At 51.0% G+C, this 19,879-nt stretch overlaps 1 protein-coding gene across 4 annotated transcripts in view; it reads right to left on the bottom strand.

Annotated features, from left to right (window-relative positions):
* Positions 1–2,174: 2,174 nt before the first annotated feature.
* LOC116950264 (calcium-binding protein 1-like) overlaps positions 2,175–19,879 on the bottom strand; it is a 28,027-nt gene continuing 10,322 nt past the window's right edge. For all 4 annotated transcript variants that reach the window (XM_032967945.2, XM_032967943.2, XM_032967947.2 and 1 more), the window contains 4 exons: positions 19,552–19,695; positions 17,879–17,988; positions 12,699–12,846; positions 2,175–5,712 (listed from right to left, as the gene is read on the bottom strand). In XM_032967945.2, coding sequence (XP_032823836.1) covers positions 5,687–5,712; positions 12,699–12,846; positions 17,879–17,988; positions 19,552–19,695 — 428 coding nt within the window. In that variant the 3' untranslated portion in view covers positions 2,175–5,686. The remainder of the gene's footprint in view (positions 5,713–12,698; positions 12,847–17,878; positions 17,989–19,551; positions 19,696–19,879) is intronic.

Raw genomic sequence — 19,879 nt, 5'->3', positions numbered from 1 at the left:
TCACGCTCCTCCAACACCATTTTCCTCAGCCGACTGGAAGCCTCACTTGCACATTTCAGGAAATTTTTGATTTCTTTGTCAATAGCATTATGTGAAAGAAGGCTTCTGAGGTATGGGAAATGCTTAACATTTTCCAGAATCTCAACGTGGATGTAATTTGTCGGAGCTGGGGACTGCTCATTGGGAACTGGTTGATGGAGGACCTTAGTCTTTAAAATATTAAGCATCAGTCTCAGTTTTTTCATATGCCTCAATAAGTTTTGATTACTCATTGGTTTTTTCGGTAAAGTCACGTATGTAGAAATACCATAAAATTATATTAGAATAAATCAATCTTGGTGTCCCTGTTTATGTATTTCTGCTATCTTGTACCTCGTATTTGTTCACTCTCTATGCTGGTATGTTCAACCCAGAGGATGAACACGAAATTTAGCACTCTTCTGAAATCGTGGTCCGCCAGGCAAGTCTAACTGTCGTTGGCCGACTGGTTTTGCATCACGTAATTTTTTCTTAGGTTTGTTGAATTCTCGTCTCTCATCTTGTATTTACCTCCGTGCAGTTTAACGCTCTCTATGTGTTGCGTTGATGTCACCCTATGTGCTCCCTCGCTATTTGTTTTTTTACACCTGAAGATCGCTTGTGTTGCGGTCGAAACATCGTGATTGATTTATTTTAATATAATTTTATTGTATTTCTACATACGTGACTTTACCGAAAAAAAACAATGAGTAATTTATGCAGTCACGAAAGCTTTAATTCTTTATTCATAGTTTTGATTGCCTGAAGATCCGCTTCTGAGTGGGCACACTACAGCATCGTCAGCATACTGGAGCTCAACTGCTATCGGGATGGTTTTAGATCGAAGTCTGTTGATTGTTGAACAGCTTGCCATGCATTCGGTAGCTCGGCTTCACTCCTGCTCCAAGTTTGGCAGTAGTTAGCGCTCAAGCAATGCGGCAAGGAATATTGAGGAGCGTTGGGGCGATGACACAGTCTTGTTTGACTGCTGGATGGCATCGCTAACAAAGCACTTGGGAGTTCAACAGGCCAGGGTAAACAATCACTCCTTTGAGGACGAGTAAATTAAGCACCATTTTGTGAGAGGGGTGACGCAGCAATGCAAATTGAGTCCCGTAATATCACAAGAGCAGATAGTGTTTCTCAGAAGAGCTAATGAGTTAGAAATTGTCAGCTTCCATTCGTGTCTCATTAGTATTTCTTTGATTTCTATTTTTTTTTACTTAGATGGATTACCCCATGATTGCCCACTGATTCAAAGCTGTGAAATGTATTACAACTAAACACATTTGCATCGGTGTAAACTCATCTCTAATCCACAAAGCCGACCATCTCTCTACCCCCCCCCCCCCCTCTAAAGAAGGGTCACGACCCAAAACGTCTGCTATTGTACCACACTGTTACGAGGCAGTGGTTACGTCCAACGTGCGGTTTTAATTTGTCCTCGCCGCACTGCCGCTGGACAACCCACCTTTACACACGAGAGGCGTCCCTTCTCCAGGGGTTTGTTAGGTGGGATATTTTAATGAATGAAGCGAAATTTCCGTTTTAATTTTCTGCTGTAAGGCAGCATTCATCATCGTAGCTCCCTCCCCTTGTTCCCTGCGAGCTCAATTCCCTTCTGGTGTGTTCCCGTGAGCGTCTCGCGCGAGTCGTCCCACTCGCGTCTGTACCACCTGTTCACGTGTTTCGAATGCTCATTCCGTGTCGTTTATAATTGCACGCACGCCCAGTTAAAAAGTCGCCTTCGCTGCTGGCCGAAATCCCCCAGCACCAGCGGTGCGGGACATTTATTCGAGCACGCTGTCCCGCTGGTCAGCACGTGTCAGTCTGTATAACTGTGGGACCCTAGTACAGTACAACAGTTGCTTCTTACTCGCAATGCCCTCTCCTGCCTGACACGTTTACCTGTGACACCTGCGTGTCGAGCAAGGTGGCCGCCCGTCCCGTGCACTCGCAAGGGCTCGACGCTGCTTGGCTTCCGAGATTCCGTGCGCCTTCCAAGTGGTTTTCGTCAAAGGCAGACGGCAGTTTCACTCGAATTAAAGACGCGAGCTGAAAACCCGCACACGTCGCTCCACTGCTGGATGGGGACGATTATTTGACCAAGCTTAACCGTTGTTTGTTCATTCGTTCAAAATGACTCTCGCACCGGGTCCCTGTTAATCCGAGGCTTTATTACGGGGTAAGTGGTGATGGAATGGTGTCACACGGAGCTTCAAAGTGCTAGCAACACAAGCGGGTGTCGTGGTTGTGGTCGTACCACGGGGGATAGGGTGCGATTGCACCGCCTGCGTCCCCCAACGGCTACGTGCGCCGACTCTCAGAAGAGAGAGGACGTCTCCCCTGAAAGCACCAGCTGCAGGTACTGCTGCAGAGGGAGTTCCACTGAAAACGGGGGTGGGGGGCGTCATCGGGAGAGACGACGCCCAAGAAAACCGCGAACAGCGATTTCAAGCAAAGGGTGAATTCGTTGCACGTGCGCGGATTCTTTTAACGCTTTCCAACGAGCGTTTTACTTTCGGGGGGGGGGGGGGGTTATTTAATTGGCGGCGATGACGCAGCTTTGCGTAAAAACGTCAACGGGGAGCGGACGAGTGCGTGGCGTGACGTCATCGCGCGTGGCCATTGGCCGATCAGATGTCGCCAATGCCACCGGTTTTGCCCAATCTTCTCTTGGGTTGGGATGAAGTTCAGTTTCGTGCTGCGTCATCGTGCAAATTGCATCCCTCGCAATCGCCGACGAACCACAGAGCTTGAAGGGCACCGGCGACCAGGACGTCGAGCTGGCGCTGCCAACAGTTGCCCAAGCTCTGCGGTCCTATATATTAAAATATTTTTCGGCCAATTAACCAGTTGTTTTTACGTGTGAAGCATCTGGAGATAACTCACACGTGCAAGGGCGCAAACACTTGATCTCGTACAGAATTATGTACTGCCGTCTATTGCCAGGCTACGGAATGGCCACTTGACGCTCAAGGGAAGGGGAATTTGGTGACATCTGTGTGTGGTCACAGCCCACGTTACTTGGGCCACCAACCGCCGGGAGGATCGTCTTGCTTTGCAAAGTTATCGCGAGCCCGCGTTACCAACACAGACAGAATCAGGATCGGACGGACAGAGCCAAAATGCAAAAGGATTCAACCTTGGCTGGAAAGCGTAAAGAAAAGCGGGGCGCAACTCCCTGCGGTTACGGAGAAACATGCTTCTGCCTTGCAGCCGTGCGGAGGAAGGGAGGCTACTTTTATTTAGCGAACGCTTTTACACGCAGCACCAGATACACAAGAAAAAGGTATTACAATTAAATCAATACATTTGTATGTCGATGTTATGTGTGTGGACGTCAGCCCCACGTAGCCACAGAGACCATGGGACTGCCTCCTCCTCCAGCACGTGCAGGGCAACATCAACCACTCCGCCCGGGCACGATGTGGTGCCATGGTCTTACTGCTCTGGCGCACAGGGAGTCTACTGCTGGATGGTCGTGTGAACTGGGCCCTTCCTCCAGAGACGTTTCGCTCGACTTCCCTGCACGTGCGCCGCATGGGGAACGCGAACGGACCTTTTCGGCAAAACCACTGCTGGATGAGTGCTCCTCCCCACCCACGCCGTGCGGGTTGCTGGGCAGTTATTTGACTATATTTAAGATAACGTTGTTTTGGGCTTGAGATCGTATAAATCCACCTCCACTCGACAGCCAATTAGTACGATTTGTCACGTGAATGGAACGTGCACATTGGTTACTACTTTGGCACCACCGGTTGTGTGTTGGAGAGCAAAACCACAACATTTACAATTGACGTATCGATGTCTCGCTGGTGGTTACAATCAGCAGCATCAGGCATTTGCCAGAAGTATTACATTCGCACGTTCTGATCACGTGACAAACCTTAATGGCTGTCTTGCGTGGATGTGGGTGTACAACAGTTACATTTACGCGATCTCTAACCCAAAAAAACTTTATCGTGAATAATATTGCTTGTAAAAGCTGCCTTTGTGTTAAAGTTATTTGACCACACTTCACCACCGGTGGTCAAGTGTGGGTCAATCTATTTGCGGGGCATAGACGCGGGAGCATTGAAGTGCAGTACAACAATGGATTTTTCTGCACGGCCCTCTGCTGTTGACAACGTAGCCCCACAACAGCAGCTTGTCAACAACCCCTATTGCTTCATAGAACAACCCTGTCCTGGTTTTCCCAGGAGGCAGCTGCTCCCATCCTGGCAAATCTTGTCAATTTCCCTGTAACCTGACAAGTCTGTTTTTTTTTACTCACTGGAATAAGAATGATAATAATGCACCAATTAAGCGATGAATTCACACATAGCGCTCCCATTTTCTGATATCGTGAGATATTGCTCTTTACCATGATGTTTTTGTTATCTCGGAGGTCGCGACTCTAACGGTGGGGCCACTATGGGGAAGACACGAGTAATGAATCTGGACCGACACGGGCAGTGTGCGTGGAATAACAACGGCTCTGGATAAAAAGTACACACTCCTCCGTTTCCTCTCGTTGCTACAGCAGGGCAGCTGCGTACCGATACCGGTAGCTGCCATGTTTCTGGTTCACACCTCGGTGGGTTCACAAAGTCTGTCCCAAAGTCAACCGCAAAAACTCAGGATTTTGTCGGGGGCCTCTGCTGTTCTGGCCTGCTGTTCAACTCCTGCCAATAGGAAACGGCGCGGCCTGACGGAAGGAGGGGGTTGTCGGCTCGTCACCATGTACTGGGTGACCTCCCAGAAATCTGGTAGCTTTACTGAACAGGGGACCAACAGAACTAGCTCCAAAGTATATGCGTGTTATATATATGAAGATACATCAGACAAGGGCCTTCGCTTTTGCAAGGAACACACACACACGCGCACGCACACAAGCACGTTAAGGACGAACGGAATTTGCATTGCACGGTGCGTCACGTTATCTGGTCTACGTTGCTGCGGCTTGCACGGAAAGTGTCGCTGAAACGCACCGTGTGTCGAGCAGCTCTATACGAGGGGTGGTGGTGAATACATTTGGATACAGGATAGGGATTGACAACTCGTGGTTGAACTCGCGAGGAGACGCTTAGCCCACGGGCAAGAGCAGAAACTGGTGCCACCGAATGTAGCAAAACCTTAGCACTACCCATGTATGTCGAGAGCGAATGAGAGTGAACTACTTGAGAACCCAGTCGGTCATTTGAAGTGTTTCTCAAACGAGTCACTGCTGTTGGCCACACAGAGAAGCTGGAATGGCTCGATTGACGCTATCGAAGGTGGTAACGCTGACTAAAGCATCGGCTCCGGGCTCCCTCCCAAACTCCCCTCGGTGTTCCCGCCGCCGCTCTCGCGTGAGTCGCCCGCGTTCCATTTGGGCGCCATGTGCGACATCTCCGCTCCACGTGCTGGGAGCCTCCTTCCCAGCAGGAGAAGCTTTTCCCGGCATGTGCAGCAAAACGTCAGACATGGCGCTCCAAACAACCGGCACGCGGCAACAACGCGAAAATGCGCGCCGGAGAGGTGCCGCGTTTCAATGTGGGAGGGAAGCGCAGGTGGGGGAGAGGGTGACCGGGTCCGGGGGCCGGGTGGTGGGGTCGGGGGGTTGGGGGTACGATGTGTGGGATGAGTGGCGGCGGCGGCGTCGAGCGACTCGCGGTACCGCTCGCCCGTGGGACGGTCTCGCCCATCAGCGCGACATCATCTTCACGAACTCTGAGGGAGAGAGGGGAGAGGGGGCAGGAGGGCAGAGGAGGATACTGAGATCAGATGCGGATTTTGCGATTCGTTTCACGCGCTGGAGCTTCTTTGGGAGCTCCCACTGCATGGAACGAAACGTCGGGCATCCTGCTAAAAAAACGCCACACAACCCGTGAAAACATTCTGGGCACAACCACGGTAACCCAGGCAGTCACAGCGACGTGTGAAACTGCTCGTGAGTAACATATGGTTTTTAGCTGTTTCGTTTTGGTGGTGAATGTAATTTAGTATTCATCTTGGATGATACTGGTAGTGTGTGGTATTGGTAGTGGATGATACTGGTAGTGTGTGGTATTGGTAGTGGGTGATGCTGGTAGTGTGTGGTATCGGTAGTGGGTGATGCTGGTAGTGTGTGGTATCGGTAGTGGATGATACTGGTAGTGTGTGGTATCGGTAGTGGGTGATGCTGGAAGTGTGTGGTATCGGTAGTGGATGATACTGGTAGTGTGTGGTATCGGTAGTGGGTGATGCTGGAAGTGTGTGGTATCGGTAGTGGATGATACTGGTAGTGTGTGGTATCGGTAGTGGGTGATGCTGGAAGTGTGTGGTATCGGTAGTGGATGATACTGGTAGTGTGTGGTATTGGTAGTGGATGATACTGGTAGTGTGTGGTATTGGTAGTGGGTGATGCTGGCAGTGTGTGGTATCGGTAGTGGATGATACTGGCAGTGTGTGGTATCGGTAGTGGGTGATGCTGGTAGTGTGTGGTATTGGTAGTGGATGATGCTGGTAGTGTGTGGTATCGGTAGTGGGTGATGCTGGTAGTGTGTGGTATTGGTAGTGGATGATGCTGGTAGTGTGTGGTATTGGTAGTGGGTGATGCTGGTAGTGTGTGGTATTGGTAGTGGGTGAAGCTGGTAGTGTGTGGTATCGGTAGTGGATGATGCTGGTATTGTGTGGTATTGGTAGTGGATGATGCTGGTAGTGTGTGGTATCGGTAGTGGATGATGCTGGTAGTGTGTGGTATCGGTAGTGGATGATGCTGGTAGTGTGTGGTATCGGTAGTGGATGATGCTGGTAGTGTGTGGTATCGGTAGTGGGTGATGCTGGTAGTGTGTGGTATCGGTAGTGGGTGATGATGACAGTGTGTGGTATCGGTAGTGGATGATGCTGGTAGTGTGTGGTATCGGTAGTGGGTGATGCTGGTAGTGTGTGGTATCGGTAGTGGATGATACTGGTAGTGTGTGGTATCGGTAGTGGATGATGCTGGTAGTGTGTGGTATTGGTAGTGGGTGATGCTGGTAGTGTGTGGTATTGGTAGTGGGTGATGCTGACAGTGTGTGGTATAGGTAGTGGGTGATGCTGGTAGTGTGTGGTATCGGTAGTGGGTGATGCTGGTAGTGTGTGGTATCGGTAGTGGATGATGCTGGTAGTGTGTGGTATTGGTAGTGGGTGATGCTGGTAGTGTGTGGTATCGGTAGTGGATGATACTGGTAGTGTGTGGTATCGGTAGTGGGTGATGCTGGTAGTGTGTGGTATTGGTAGTGGGTGATGCTGGTAGTGTGTGGTATTGGTAGTGGGTGATGCTGACAGTGTGTGGTATTGGTAGTGGGTGATGCTGGTAGTGTGTGGTATTGGTAGTGGGTGATGCTGGTAGTGTGTGGTATTGGTAGTGGATGATGCTGGTAGTGTGTGGTATTGGTAGTGGGTGATGCTGACAGTGTGTGGTATTGGTAGTGGGTGATGCTGACAGTGTGTGGTATTGGTAGTGGGTGATGCTGGTAGTGTGTGGTATTGGTAGTGGGTGATGCTGACAGTGTGTGGTATTGGTAGTGGGTGATGCTGACAGTGTGTGGTATTGGTAGTGGATGATGCTGGTAGTGTGTGGTATTGGTAGTGGATGATGCTGGTAGTGTGTGGTATTGGTAGTGGGTGATGCTGGCAGTGTGTGGTATTGGTAGTGGGTGATGCTGACAGTGTGTGGTATTGGTAGTGGATGATGCTGACAGTGTGTGGTATTGGTAGTGGGTGATGCTGACAGTGTGTGGTATTGGTAGTGGGTGATGCTGACAGTGTGTGGTATTGGTAGTGGGTGATGCTGGTAGTGTGTGGTATTGGTAGTGGGTGATGCTGACAGTGTGTGGTATTGGTAGTGGGTGATGCTGACAGTGTGTGGTATTGGTAGTGGATGATGCTGGTAGTGTGTGGTATTGGTAGTGGATGATGCTGGTAGTGTGTGGTATTGGTAGTGGGTGATGCTGGCAGTGTGTGGTATTGGTAGTGGGTGATGCTGACAGTGTGTGGTATTGGTAGTGGATGATGCTGACAGTGTGTGGTATCGGTAGTGGATGATACTGGTAGTGTGTGGTATCGGTAGTGGATGATACTGGCAGTGTGTGGTATTGGTAGTGGGTGATGCTGGCAGTGTGTGGTATTGGTAGTGGGTGATGCTGGTAGTGTGTGGTATCGGTAGTGGGTGATGCTGGTAGTGTGTGGTATCGGTAGTGGATGATACTGGTAGTGTGTGGTATCGGTAGTGGGTGATGCTGGAAGTGTGTGGTATCGGTAGTGGATGATACTGGTAGTGTGTGGTATCGGTAGTGGGTGATGCTGGAAGTGTGTGGTATCGGTAGTGGATGATACTGGTAGTGTGTGGTATCGGTAGTGGGTGATGCTGGAAGTGTGTGGTATCGGTAGTGGATGATACTGGTAGTGTGTGGTATTGGTAGTGGATGATACTGGTAGTGTGTGGTATTGGTAGTGGGTGATGCTGGCAGTGTGTGGTATCGGTAGTGGATGATACTGACAGTGTGTGGTATCGGTAGTGGGTGATGCTGGTAGTGTGTGGTATTGGTAGTGGATGATGCTGGTAGTGTGTGGTATCGGTAGTGGGTGATGCTGGTAGTGTGTGGTATTGGTAGTGGATGATGCTGGTAGTGTGTGGTATTGGTAGTGGGTGATGCTGGTAGTGTGTGGTATTGGTAGTGGGTGAAGCTGGTAGTGTGTGGTATCGGTAGTGGATGATGCTGGTATTGTGTGGTATTGGTAGTGGATGATGCTGGTAGTGTGTGGTATCGGTAGTGGATGATGCTGGTAGTGTGTGGTATCGGTAGTGGATGATGCTGGTAGTGTGTGGTATCGGTAGTGGATGATGCTGGTAGTGTGTGGTATTGGTAGTGGGTGATGCTGGTAGTGTGTGGTATCGGTAGTGGGTGATGATGACAGTGTGTGGTATCGGTAGTGGATGATGCTGGTAGTGTGTGGTATCGGTAGTGGGTGATGCTGGTAGTGTGTGGTATCGGTAGTGGATGATACTGGTAGTGTGTGGTATCGGTAGTGGATGATGCTGGTAGTGTGTGGTATTGGTAGTGGGTGATGCTGGTAGTGTGTGGTATTGGTAGTGGGTGATGCTGACAGTGTGTGGTATCGGTAGTGGGTGATGCTGGTAGTGTGTGGTATTGGTAGTGGGTGATGCTGGTAGTGTGTGGTATCGGTAGTGGATGATGCTGGTAGTGTGTGGTATTGGTAGTGGGTGATGCTGGTAGTGTGTGATATCGGTAGTGGATGATACTGGTAGTGTGTGGTATCGGTAGTGGGTGATGCTGGTAGTGTGTGGTATTGGTAGTGGATGATACTGGTAGTGTGTGGTATTGGTAGTGGGTGATGCTGACAGTGTGTGGTATTGGTAGTGGGTGATGCTGGTAGTGTGTGGTATTGGTAGTGGGTGATGCTGGTAGTGTGTGGTATTGGTAGTGGATGATGCTGGTAGTGTGTGGTATTGGTAGTGGGTGATGCTGACAGTGTGTGGTATTGGTAGTGGGTGATGCTGACAGTGTGTGGTATTGGTAGTGGATGATGCTGACAGTGTGTGGTATTGGTAGTGGATGATGCTGGTAGTGTGTGGTATTGGTAGTGGGTGATGCTGGCAGTGTGTGGTATTGGTAGTGGGTGATGCTGGTAGTGTGTGGTATTGGTAGTGGGTGATGCTGACAGTGTGTGGTATCGGTAGTGGATGATACTGGTAGTGTGTGGTATCGGTAGTGGATGATATGGCAGTGTGTGGTATTGGTAGTGGGTGATGCTGGCAGTGTGTGGTATTGGTAGTGGGTGATGCTGGTAGTGTGTGGTATTGGTAGTGGGTGATGCTGGTAGTGTGTGGTATTGGTAGTGGATGATGCTGGTAGTGTGTGGTATTGGTAGTGGGTGATGCTGACAGTGTGTGGTATCGGTAGTGGATGATACTGGCAGTGTGTGGTATTGGTAGTGGGTGATGCTGGCAGTGTGTGGTATTGGTAGTGGGTGATGCTGGTAGTGTGTGGTATTGGTAGTGGGTGATGCTGACAGTGTGTGGTATCGGTAGTGGATGATACTGGCAGTGTGTGGTATTGGTAGTGGGTGATGCTGGTAGTGTGTGGTATTGGTAGTGGGTGATGCTGGTAGTGTGTGGTATTGGTAGTGGGTGATGCTGGTAGTGTGTGGTATTGGTAGTGGATGATGCTGGTAGTGTGTGGTATTGGTAGTGGGTGATGCTGGCAGTGTGTGGTATCGGTAGTGGATGATACTGGCAGTGTGTGGTATCGGTAGTGGGTGATGCTGGTAGTGTGTGGTATTGGTAGTGGATGATGCTGGTAGTGTGTGGTATCGGTAGTGGGTGATGCTGGTAGTGTGTGGTATTGGTAGTGGATGATGCTGGTAGTGTGTGGTATTGGTAGTGGGTGATGCTGGTAGTGTGTGGTATTGGTAGTGGGTGAAGCTGGTAGTGTGTGGTATCGGTAGTGGATGATGCTGGTAGTGTGTGGTATTGGTAGTGGATGATGCTGGTAGTGTGTGGTATCGGTAGTGGATGATGCTGGTAGTTTGTGGTATCGGTAGTGGATGATGCTGGTAGTGTGTGGTATCGGTAGTGGATGATCCTGGTAGTGTGTGGTATTGGTAGTGGGTGATGCTGGTAGTGTGTGGTATCGGTAGTGGGTGATGCTGACAGTGTGTTGTATTGGTAGTGGATGATGCTGGTAGTGTGTGGTATCGGTAGTGGATGATACTGGTAGTGTGTGGTATCGGTAGTGGATGATGCTGGTAGTGTGTGGTATTGGTAGTGGGTGATGCTGGTAGTGTGTGGTATTGGTAGTGGGTGATGCTGACAGTGTGTGGTATCGGTAGTGGATGATGCTGGTAGTGTGTGGTATTGGTAGTGGGTGATGCTGGTAGTGTGTGGTATCGGTAGTGGATGATGCTGGTAGTGTGTGGTATTGGTAGTGGGTGATGCTGGTAGTGTGTGGTATCGGTAGTGGATGATACTGGTAGTGTGTGGTATCGGTAGTGGGTGATGCTGGTAGTGTGTGGTATTGGTAGTGGATGATACTGGTAGTGTGTGGTATTGGTAGTGGGTGATGCTGACAGTGTGTGGTATTGGTAGTGGGTGATGCTGGTAGTGTGTGGTATTGGTAGTGGGTGATGCTGGTAGTGTGTGGTATTGGTAGTGGATGATGCTGGTAGTGTGTGGTATTGGTAGTGGGTGATGCTGACAGTGTGTGGTATTGGTAGTGGGTGATGCTGACAGTGTGTGGTATTGGTAGTGGGTGATGCTGGTAGTGTGTGGTATTGGTAGTGGGTGATGCTGACAGTGTGTGGTATTGGTAGTGGGTGATGCTGACAGTGTGTGGTATTGGTAGTGGATGATGCTGGTAGTGTGTGGTATTGGTAGTGGATGATGCTGGTAGTGTGTGATATTGGTAGTGGGTGATGCTGGCAGTGTGTGGTATTGGTAGTGGGTGATGCTGACAGTGTGTGGTATTGGTAGTGGATGATGCTGACAGTGTGTGGTATTGGTAGTGGATGATGCTGGTAGTGTGTGGTATTGGTAGTGGGTGATGCTGGCAGTGTGTGGTATTGGTAGTGGGTGATGCTGGTAGTGTGTGATATTGGTAGTGGGTGATGCTGACAGTGTGTGGTATCGGTAGTGGATGATACTGGTAGTGTGTGGTATCGGTAGTGGATGATACTGGCAGTGTGTGGTATTGGTAGTGGGTGATGCTGGCAGTGTGTGGTATTGGTAGTGGGTGATGCTGGTAGTGTGTGGTATTGGTAGTGGGTGATGCTGGTAGTGTGTGGTATTGGTAGTGGATGATGCTGGTAGTGTGTGGTATTGGTAGTGGGTGATGCTGGTAGTGTGTGGTATTGGTAGTGGGTGATGCTGGTAGTGTGTGGTATTGGTAGTGGGTGATGCTGACAGTGTGTGGTATCGGTAGTGGATGATACTGGCAGTGTGTGGTATTGGTAGTGGGTGATGCTGGCAGTGTGTGGTATTGGTAGTGGGTGATGCTGGTAGTGTGTGGTATTGGTAGTGGGTGATGCTGGTAGTGTTTGGTATTGGTAGTGGATGATGCTGGTAGTGTGTGGTATTGGTAGTGGGTGATGCTGGTAGTGTGTGGTATTGGTAGTGGGTGATGCTGACAGTGTGTGGTATCGGTAGTGGATGATACTGGCAGTGTGTGGTATTGGTAGTGGGTGATGCTGGCAGTGTGTGGTATTGGTAGTGGGTGATGCTGGTAGTGTGTGGTATTGGTAGTGGGTGATGCTGGTAGTGTTTGGTATTGGTAGTGGATGATGCTGGTAGTGTGTGGTATTGGTAGTGGGTGATGCTGGTAGTGTGTGGTATTGGTAGTGGGTGATGCTGGTAGTGTGTGGTATTGGTAGTGGGTGATGCTGACAGTGTGTGGTATCGGTAGTGGATGATACTGGTAGTGTGTGATATCGGTAGTGGATGATGCTGACAGTGTGTGGTATTGGTAGTGGGTGATGCTGGTAGTGTATTGGTAGTGGGTGATGCTGGTAGTGTGTGGTATTGGTAGTGGGTGATGCAGGTAGTGTGTGGTATTGGTAGTGGATGATGCTGGTAGTGTATTGGTAGTGGATGATGCTGGTAGTGTGTGGTATTGGTAGTGGGTGATGCTGGCAGTGTGTGGTATTGGTAGTGGGTGATGCTTGCTCGCCGCCTCTACCCTCGAAGTCGACGTGTCCATCGCCGTTGGTGTCCACGTCTCGCACGATCTCGTCGATGTCCCGGGCCGACACCTGCTCCCCCATCAGCTGCCCCACGGCCTCACGCAGTTCCGCTGAGCTGATCCTGCCGTCCCCGTTCGTGTCAAACTGCGGACGCGCCGCATACGCGGCAAAGGTAGGAGAGGTGGGCAGTAGTGGGAACTTCAGCGAAAGCCATTGTACAGTACTTCTATGTTCCTGCGTCTATGCTGTGCGTATGTACAGTCTGCTCTGCTATAACACATGTTTTCATAACGCGAATTGGATATAATGTGATGAATGTATTAGGGAACATTTTTTTTTATAACGTGGATGCGAATTTGATATAATGCAATCGAGTGAATAGAACTACGTTGCGTGAGTAGGAATAAGCGGTTGTACAAGCTGCCTCGGCATCGCATCAAACAAGGCGGGATGCTGCTGGATGCTTCTAGATGCTACCCACGTGCCTCAGTGTTTGTTCGGCCTGCGTATGCATCTCACGCATTATCGCAGACTGTGCTTTACCTTATATTATATATTAGGATAGCGCTATTTTTAATAATGCAGTGTTCTTCAGGAACACAACTACCACGTTATAGGAGAACAGACTGTACGTTCATAATATATATTTTTTTGCGTTAGATCGCGTAAATATAAATGTGTCATTAAATCCACCACCACCCTACACAGCCAAATAGTAAGGTTTGTCACGTAAACAGAACATGCCAATTCGTTACTGGTACAGCACACCGGTGTGTTGGAGAGCAAATCCACAACAAATCCACAACATTTACAATGGATGTTCTCTCCAACACACCGGTGTGCTGTACTAGTAATGAATTGGCATGTTCTGTTTACGTGACAAACCTTACTAATTGGCTGTGTCGGGTGATGATGGGTTAATCGACACATTTATATTTACGCGATCTAACCCAAAAAAAACCTCTATTATGGACGATATGGGCTGCGAAAGCCTACGTGTACGTTGAACTTCTTTCGCACTGTACGTAGCCAACCCTGCTGACCGGACGTGCTCATCGACCCTCACTGACCGGCGTGGTGAATAGTTAAAACAATTCCCACGACTCCCGCACAGCACAAGGAGTGGATGTCCGGTCCTCTTCCATATAATCTCAAGGTGTAAGTAACGCTGCACCGCCACACGGCGTTCACTCGCCATCGAATAGGGAAGGCGACTTTGAGGCACCAGGAGGTGGAACCGCAGAGCGGAGAGAGGCAGCGGCCACAACTGTCAGCCAGCACTACCAACAATTGCCCAAGCGCTTTGATCCTCTGTACCCAGGGCTAGAAATGGGAAGAAATTACTGGGGGAATTCATAAATGATTCCCCCCACTCTCACTGTATCTGAGGAGGAGCTTTGCTCCGTGTGTGGTAAGCTGTGTGTGTCTGTGGGTTTATACGCGCGTCTGTGTGCATCACTGTGCATGTTTGTGGGTCTTTTAGCCTGTCTGTGGGTCTTTTAGTGTGTCTGTGGGTCTCTGAGCATGTCTGTGGGTCTTTTAGTGTGTCTGTGGGTCTCTGAGCATGTCTGTGGGTCTTTTAGTGTGTCTCTGGGTCTCTGAGCATGTCTGTGGGTCTTTTAGTGTGTCTCTGGGTCTCTTCGGAACTTCTTTGGACCTCGGTCTACCAGACAAAACCCCATCAGGTCACATGATGGATCCCAGCTTCTGAAGGATGACAACACCATCCGTCCACACTGGAAAGGAGCACTTCGCACAGCTCCTGAACAGAGAATCCACCGTGACAGATGAAACCCTCCAAGCCACACTGCAACACCAAATGGAGTAACACCTCGGCGAGCCACCAACCATCAAGTCCAATGGAGCCCGCGGTCAGGACGGCATCCCAGCTGAACTCTTCCAAGTTGTCAGTCACCCTGCTTACTTCAAAGCTCCACAAGCTGATCATGCCAATGTGGTATGAAGAAGGCCTCCCCGGCAACCGCAGGGATGCGACCATAGGAACAATTTTCAAGAAGGTGGACAAGTCTTGCTGTGGAGACTACAGAGGGATCACCCCACCTGCTCATCGCAGGAAATATCCTGGCCCACATCCTGCTGAGTCCCGTTGCTGAGGTCCTAACAAAGACACAGCGCAGATTCCGACCATCCCGGGCCACTGAAAATATGGTCTTTGCTGCCCGAAATTGAAGAAAAGTGTCAGGAGCAGCATCAAGAACTGTTCTTGGCATTCATCGACCTAACCAAGGTATTTGACTCCCTCAACCGGGAAGCCCTTTGGAGTATCCTCCACCGTCTTGGCTGTCCAGAGCCGTTTGTCACCATCCTGCGGCTCCTGCACGACGGTTTGACTGCCACCGTGTGAGTGGGGGAATCTGAAACGGATGCCGTTCAGATCCGAATGGGTGTCAGACAGGGTTGCGTGATTGCCCCTACCTTATTCACTACCTTATACGGTCATGATCACCCTCCTTATCCACGGTCACCTTCCATCTGCCGCCAGCATCCAGTACCGTCTGGACAGGAAGCTCTTCAATCTCGAACGTTTTCAGGCAAAGAAGAAGCTGACCGCAAAGGACATCCATGACGTGCAATTTGCGGACGACTGCTGCATCGTAGTTCACACCATGCAGCACGTCCAGACCACCCTCGATGTATTTAACTCTGCATATAGGAGACTTGGCTTAACCTTGAACGTCACCCAACAAAGGTCGTCCACCAACCGCCATCTGACCAGCCAAACATCCTCCCCCGACAATCTATGTCGATGGAGAGGCGCTTGAGTATTTCCCTTACCTCGGTAGTCATCTCTCCCAAATGGCCACCAATGACGAGGAGATCCAACGCAGAGTCCAGTGCGTCAGCGCCGCCTTCTACAAACTGCGACAACGCCGTCCTCGAGAACAAAGATCTCCACAGGACAACAAAGCTCCGAGTTTATTGGGCCGTTGTCATCCCAACGCTCCTCTACTGCCGCAAAACGTGGACAACCTACCGGCGCCACGTCACTGCGCTCGGGGGCTTCCATCAGCGCTGCCTCCGCAAAATCCAGGGGATCATCAAGTGGGAAGATCGCTGCACCAATGGGAGTGTCCTCCTCCAAGCTGACTTCTAAAAAAGCAACTCCAATGGACCGGTCACTGCATCCACATGTCTGAGAACCGCCTTCCCCACCAGATCTTTTTGTCCCAGCTCTACAATGGGCAGCGGACGAGACGAGGACAAAGGAAGCAGTTGAAGGATACAGTCAAAAATCAGCCTTCAAAACTGGGAGGAGTAGGCTACTGACCACCTCGGTTGACGCTACTGAATCCACCAGGCCGCTGCCCACTTCAAGACGCAACTTCTCGATGCCCAAGTGGATTGCAGCCAAAACAGAAAGGAAAAGGAAGCCAACCCCTGCACTGCGGATTCCACTTCCCTCGAGGACCACGTGACGCCCCCAATGCCCAAAGATCTGCAGATCCAGAATTGGACTCCTCGGTCACCGCAAGAGCAACCACAAAATCTGATGGATGTCATCCTCGAACGCCGAGGGACTGCCGCCGATGACGGCAAGTCTCTGTGGTCATCTGTGGGTCTCTGTGCATGTCTGGGGTCGCTGTGCATGTCTGTGAGGTCTATGTACGTGTCTCTGGGTCTATGTGCGTGTCTGTGGGTCTCTCTGTTAGCCTAGCAGGTCTCTCGCAGTAAAAAAAAAGATGAATCCTTAATTCCTTATGGAACGCAGTCACTGGGTTCAAATTTTCACTCCCACTTTGGCATTTTTGGGCATTCCAGCCTATTTCCACCACTGTCTCTTTGTGAATGTGCTATCGGCCAATTAAGGAGTGCTTAAACGTGGGAGGAAACTGGAGCACCCGGAGAAAATCCTGTGTGCGAGGGGACAACGCTCTATCCCATAGAGATTGGACAGGTGGAGTCCTTATTGGGCTGAACCACCTCCAGGTGAATCAGGGTAGGGCACCTCTTCTACGCCCATCCACAGGGAGTTTCACAACATCTGTGCGGTGATCCACCAACCCTCGCTGCTGCTTCCAGAGTGCTGGATTACAGCTAACCACGTGCGGCGTAGCCACCGCTACCGCTGTCCAGCTGATTGCAGTTCGAGGTCTCCGAGGTGGAGATCAATCGGTCGCCACTGTCGTGGGCGCGTTTGCTGATGGTGGTTGGGATCACAGCAGGAGCTGATAATTTACCAGCAGCTTCCAATTACAGAATATAAACTTACAGCAGAGATCTGCACGTCTGTAAGAATGGTGCAGGGAGCGGTAGTGCAGCGGTTAGCGGGCTGTGCTACGCACCCGAGTTTGATTATCGCTCATGAGCAACACCAGTGACAATTATCTGAACTGCTTCTGGGCCTCCCCTAGGTCGACTCAGCTTCAAATAGGTGTAGTGACGTAAATGGAGTCATTATGGCGTTTAGTGCCAGCTGTCACACGAGTGGAACTGTGCGTCTTGGGCCTCTCTCTGGAACCAGAGTAGGTATGGCATGGAAGCGGGCCCTAGGGGACATGGTTCTGGTGACGGTCAGAGAGAGGGCAAGTGAGGACGTGACAGTCTGGGTGAACCCGAGAGGGCACGTGACCGGGACAGGGTAGCGAGGGGGCCCAAAGGGTGGCTTGAGGGACACGTGATGCTCGGTCGAGAACTTTCTGGTAAGATCCAGAAGGGGGCGTGGCCGAAGGCGGAGCGAGGCCATGCTCAGGAGCATAGAAGGGAAGTTCCGAGAGCGATCGCGGCTGTCCGCTGGAATGGAAACCTGGGTGCTACGTCTCTTCGGTCTTCACGCTCAGCATTGTGGGTCAGGCAGTGTGTTAGCTGACTGACCCCGTTATGTAGTTACCCCGTTGTGGTCTGGTTAACCCGTCGTTACGTTTATGTAGTTACCCCGTTGTGGTATTAGGAATAAACGTTTTGCCTCCAAGTTCAAGTGTGTGCCTCCGTAGAGCCCACTACATAGGTAACCGGTATGGTGTGAAAAACATCAGCACTGGGGAGACAAACGCGGCCGGGCGTGGTGCTGACACACCCACGACCTCCTGTGCCCGTTCTGGCCTTCATAGGTGCTACTCGCTGACAGCACTTGACCCAACAGTCTGATAAGGCTACACGGGGGAGCGTTATCTTTGAGTGTGAAGAGGAGGGTGAGGATGGTGAGTGCAGAGCAGACCTCACGGAAGGCGTCCCTCAGCTCTTTGATCCCCACCATCCCCGACGTCTCCGCCAGGAGTTTCGGGGCCATCAGCTCCACAAAGTCCTCAAAGTCCACGCGGCCACCCTCTGCCAGAAGAGGGTAAGGGGGAGAGGGTAAGGGGGAGAAGGGCAGGAGGAGATGGGCAGTGGGAGAGGAGTACAGAGAGAGGGGCAGGAGGAGATGGGCAGTGGGAGAGGAGTACAGAGAGAGGGGCATGGTGGGAGGGGCACGGTGAGAGGGAGGCGTGTTGAGGTTAGTGATCCCAAGCAAGCCCTGTGTGGTATTATCGTGTGAGATGAATGACAGAGTGTAGGCAGTTCTAATGTGCTGCGATTAACTCGTAGGCCGTGCTCTCCAGTTGCCTCGGCGAACAGTGGGGGCTACGTCTTTCCCAATCCTGGCCCAGCTGGCTCAACAACGTAACAACACACTTACACAATCGGCTTTAATAACAGTAGCATCATTGTCATGGCGTTATCCCCACCAGCATATCCTCCTTCTACTCGGTAAGATCGCTCTAACGATGAATGAGAGAAACTCAAGGACTCCTCTTGTCTCAGCCGTGGCTGCGGGATTTGATCAAATTGCCCCCCCTCAGCAGACGCGCACTCCGCCTGCATGGGGCACCACGGTGGCTAGGAGATGTTAACTACCTCGCCTGGTATGCAGGAGGTCGTTGGGTTGGATCCCGACCCTGACACCTGATGTGCATTTGCAGTCTGCGTGTCTCTCTCTCTCTCCCACCGTGGTCGCGTGGATTTTTCTCCAGGTCCTGCGGTTTTTCCCTCCACATTTAGAATCAAGACGCGTTTACAGCATTTGGCTATTGCTGTACATTTCCACGTGATAAGCCACTGTGTTCAGCTATCATTTGTGGCCAGGTCGCTTCTGGAAAAAAAATCTACATAGCTCAGTGGGGCTTACCTGGTGAAACAAAAAATAGTTTTATCTTAGTTTGGCCTGTGGGGGACCCAGCCACCACCATCCCCATTATCACACGAGCTGCCTTCCCCCCAAATCACACGTGTGGGTTTAGTCGGCGATTCTTCTGTTTTGTTGTTGTTGTTGCTGTCACGGTCTCAGTGTCGTCGATGGCAATCTGAGGCATTGTAGAGTCTCGTCTCGGTCCCCGTGGTATCCATTGGAGTATCGAAAGCCACACAGCCATTTGTCAAACTTGCAAATTCAAAAAAAAAACATCGGCAGTTCCTGAAGAACTGCATTGTGATCCTTCACGTCTTCAGGTCACCCTCAAAACGAATTGCATTTAAGCAAAATGCGACACCACCGACTGCCAGCGACAGTGGCAGCAGCGGTGCTGCAGAGATAGGCAAACCGTGGTGGAACGAGTTTCGTCAGCACTAGGACTCATCAGCATGGTATGGCCACCAATGCTCACTGCCGTAGAGTCTGTCTCTGGCAGCAACAGTTGATTTGTGTTTGGATTCATAGACTTACAGCGCAGTGCGGTGCGGTGCATTGCGATGCGGAGCCACGCAATGCGGCGAGATCCGGTGCAGTGCTATGCGGTGCAGTGCTATGCAGTGCAGTACAGCAGGGTGCAGTGTGGTACAGCAGGGTGCGGTACAGCACGGTGCCATGCGGTGCAGCAGGGTGCGGTACAGCAGGGTGCGGTGCGATGCGCTCACGAGTCATGTTGATGCTCTGCGAGAGCTCCAGCAGCTCCATCTCGGTGGGCATGAAGCCCATGGTCCGCATGCACAGGCCCAGGTCGCGGCACGTCATGAAGCCGTCGCCGTCGCGGTCAAACTCGCGGAACGCCTCGCGCAGCTCTGCAGGATGGGGGAGGTGATGGGGACAGCGACAGGGTGATGATGGTGATGAGGACAGCGACAGGGTGATGATGGTGATGGGGTTAGGGACAGGGTGATGATGGTGATGGGGTTAGGGACAGGGTGATGGGTTTATGGACAAGGTGATGATGGTGATGGGGTTAGGGACAGGGTGATGATGGTG

Source organism: Petromyzon marinus, chromosome 38 (genome assembly GCF_048934315.1).
Source record: "Petromyzon marinus isolate PM22_M1 ecotype Great Lakes invasive population chromosome 38, UKy_Petmar_22M1.pri1.0, whole genome shotgun sequence".
NCBI lineage: Eukaryota > Metazoa > Chordata > Hyperoartia > Petromyzontiformes > Petromyzontidae > Petromyzon > Petromyzon marinus.
The sequence above is the reverse complement of the archived record's forward strand: the minus strand, read 5'-3'. Positions and strand labels throughout refer to the sequence as shown.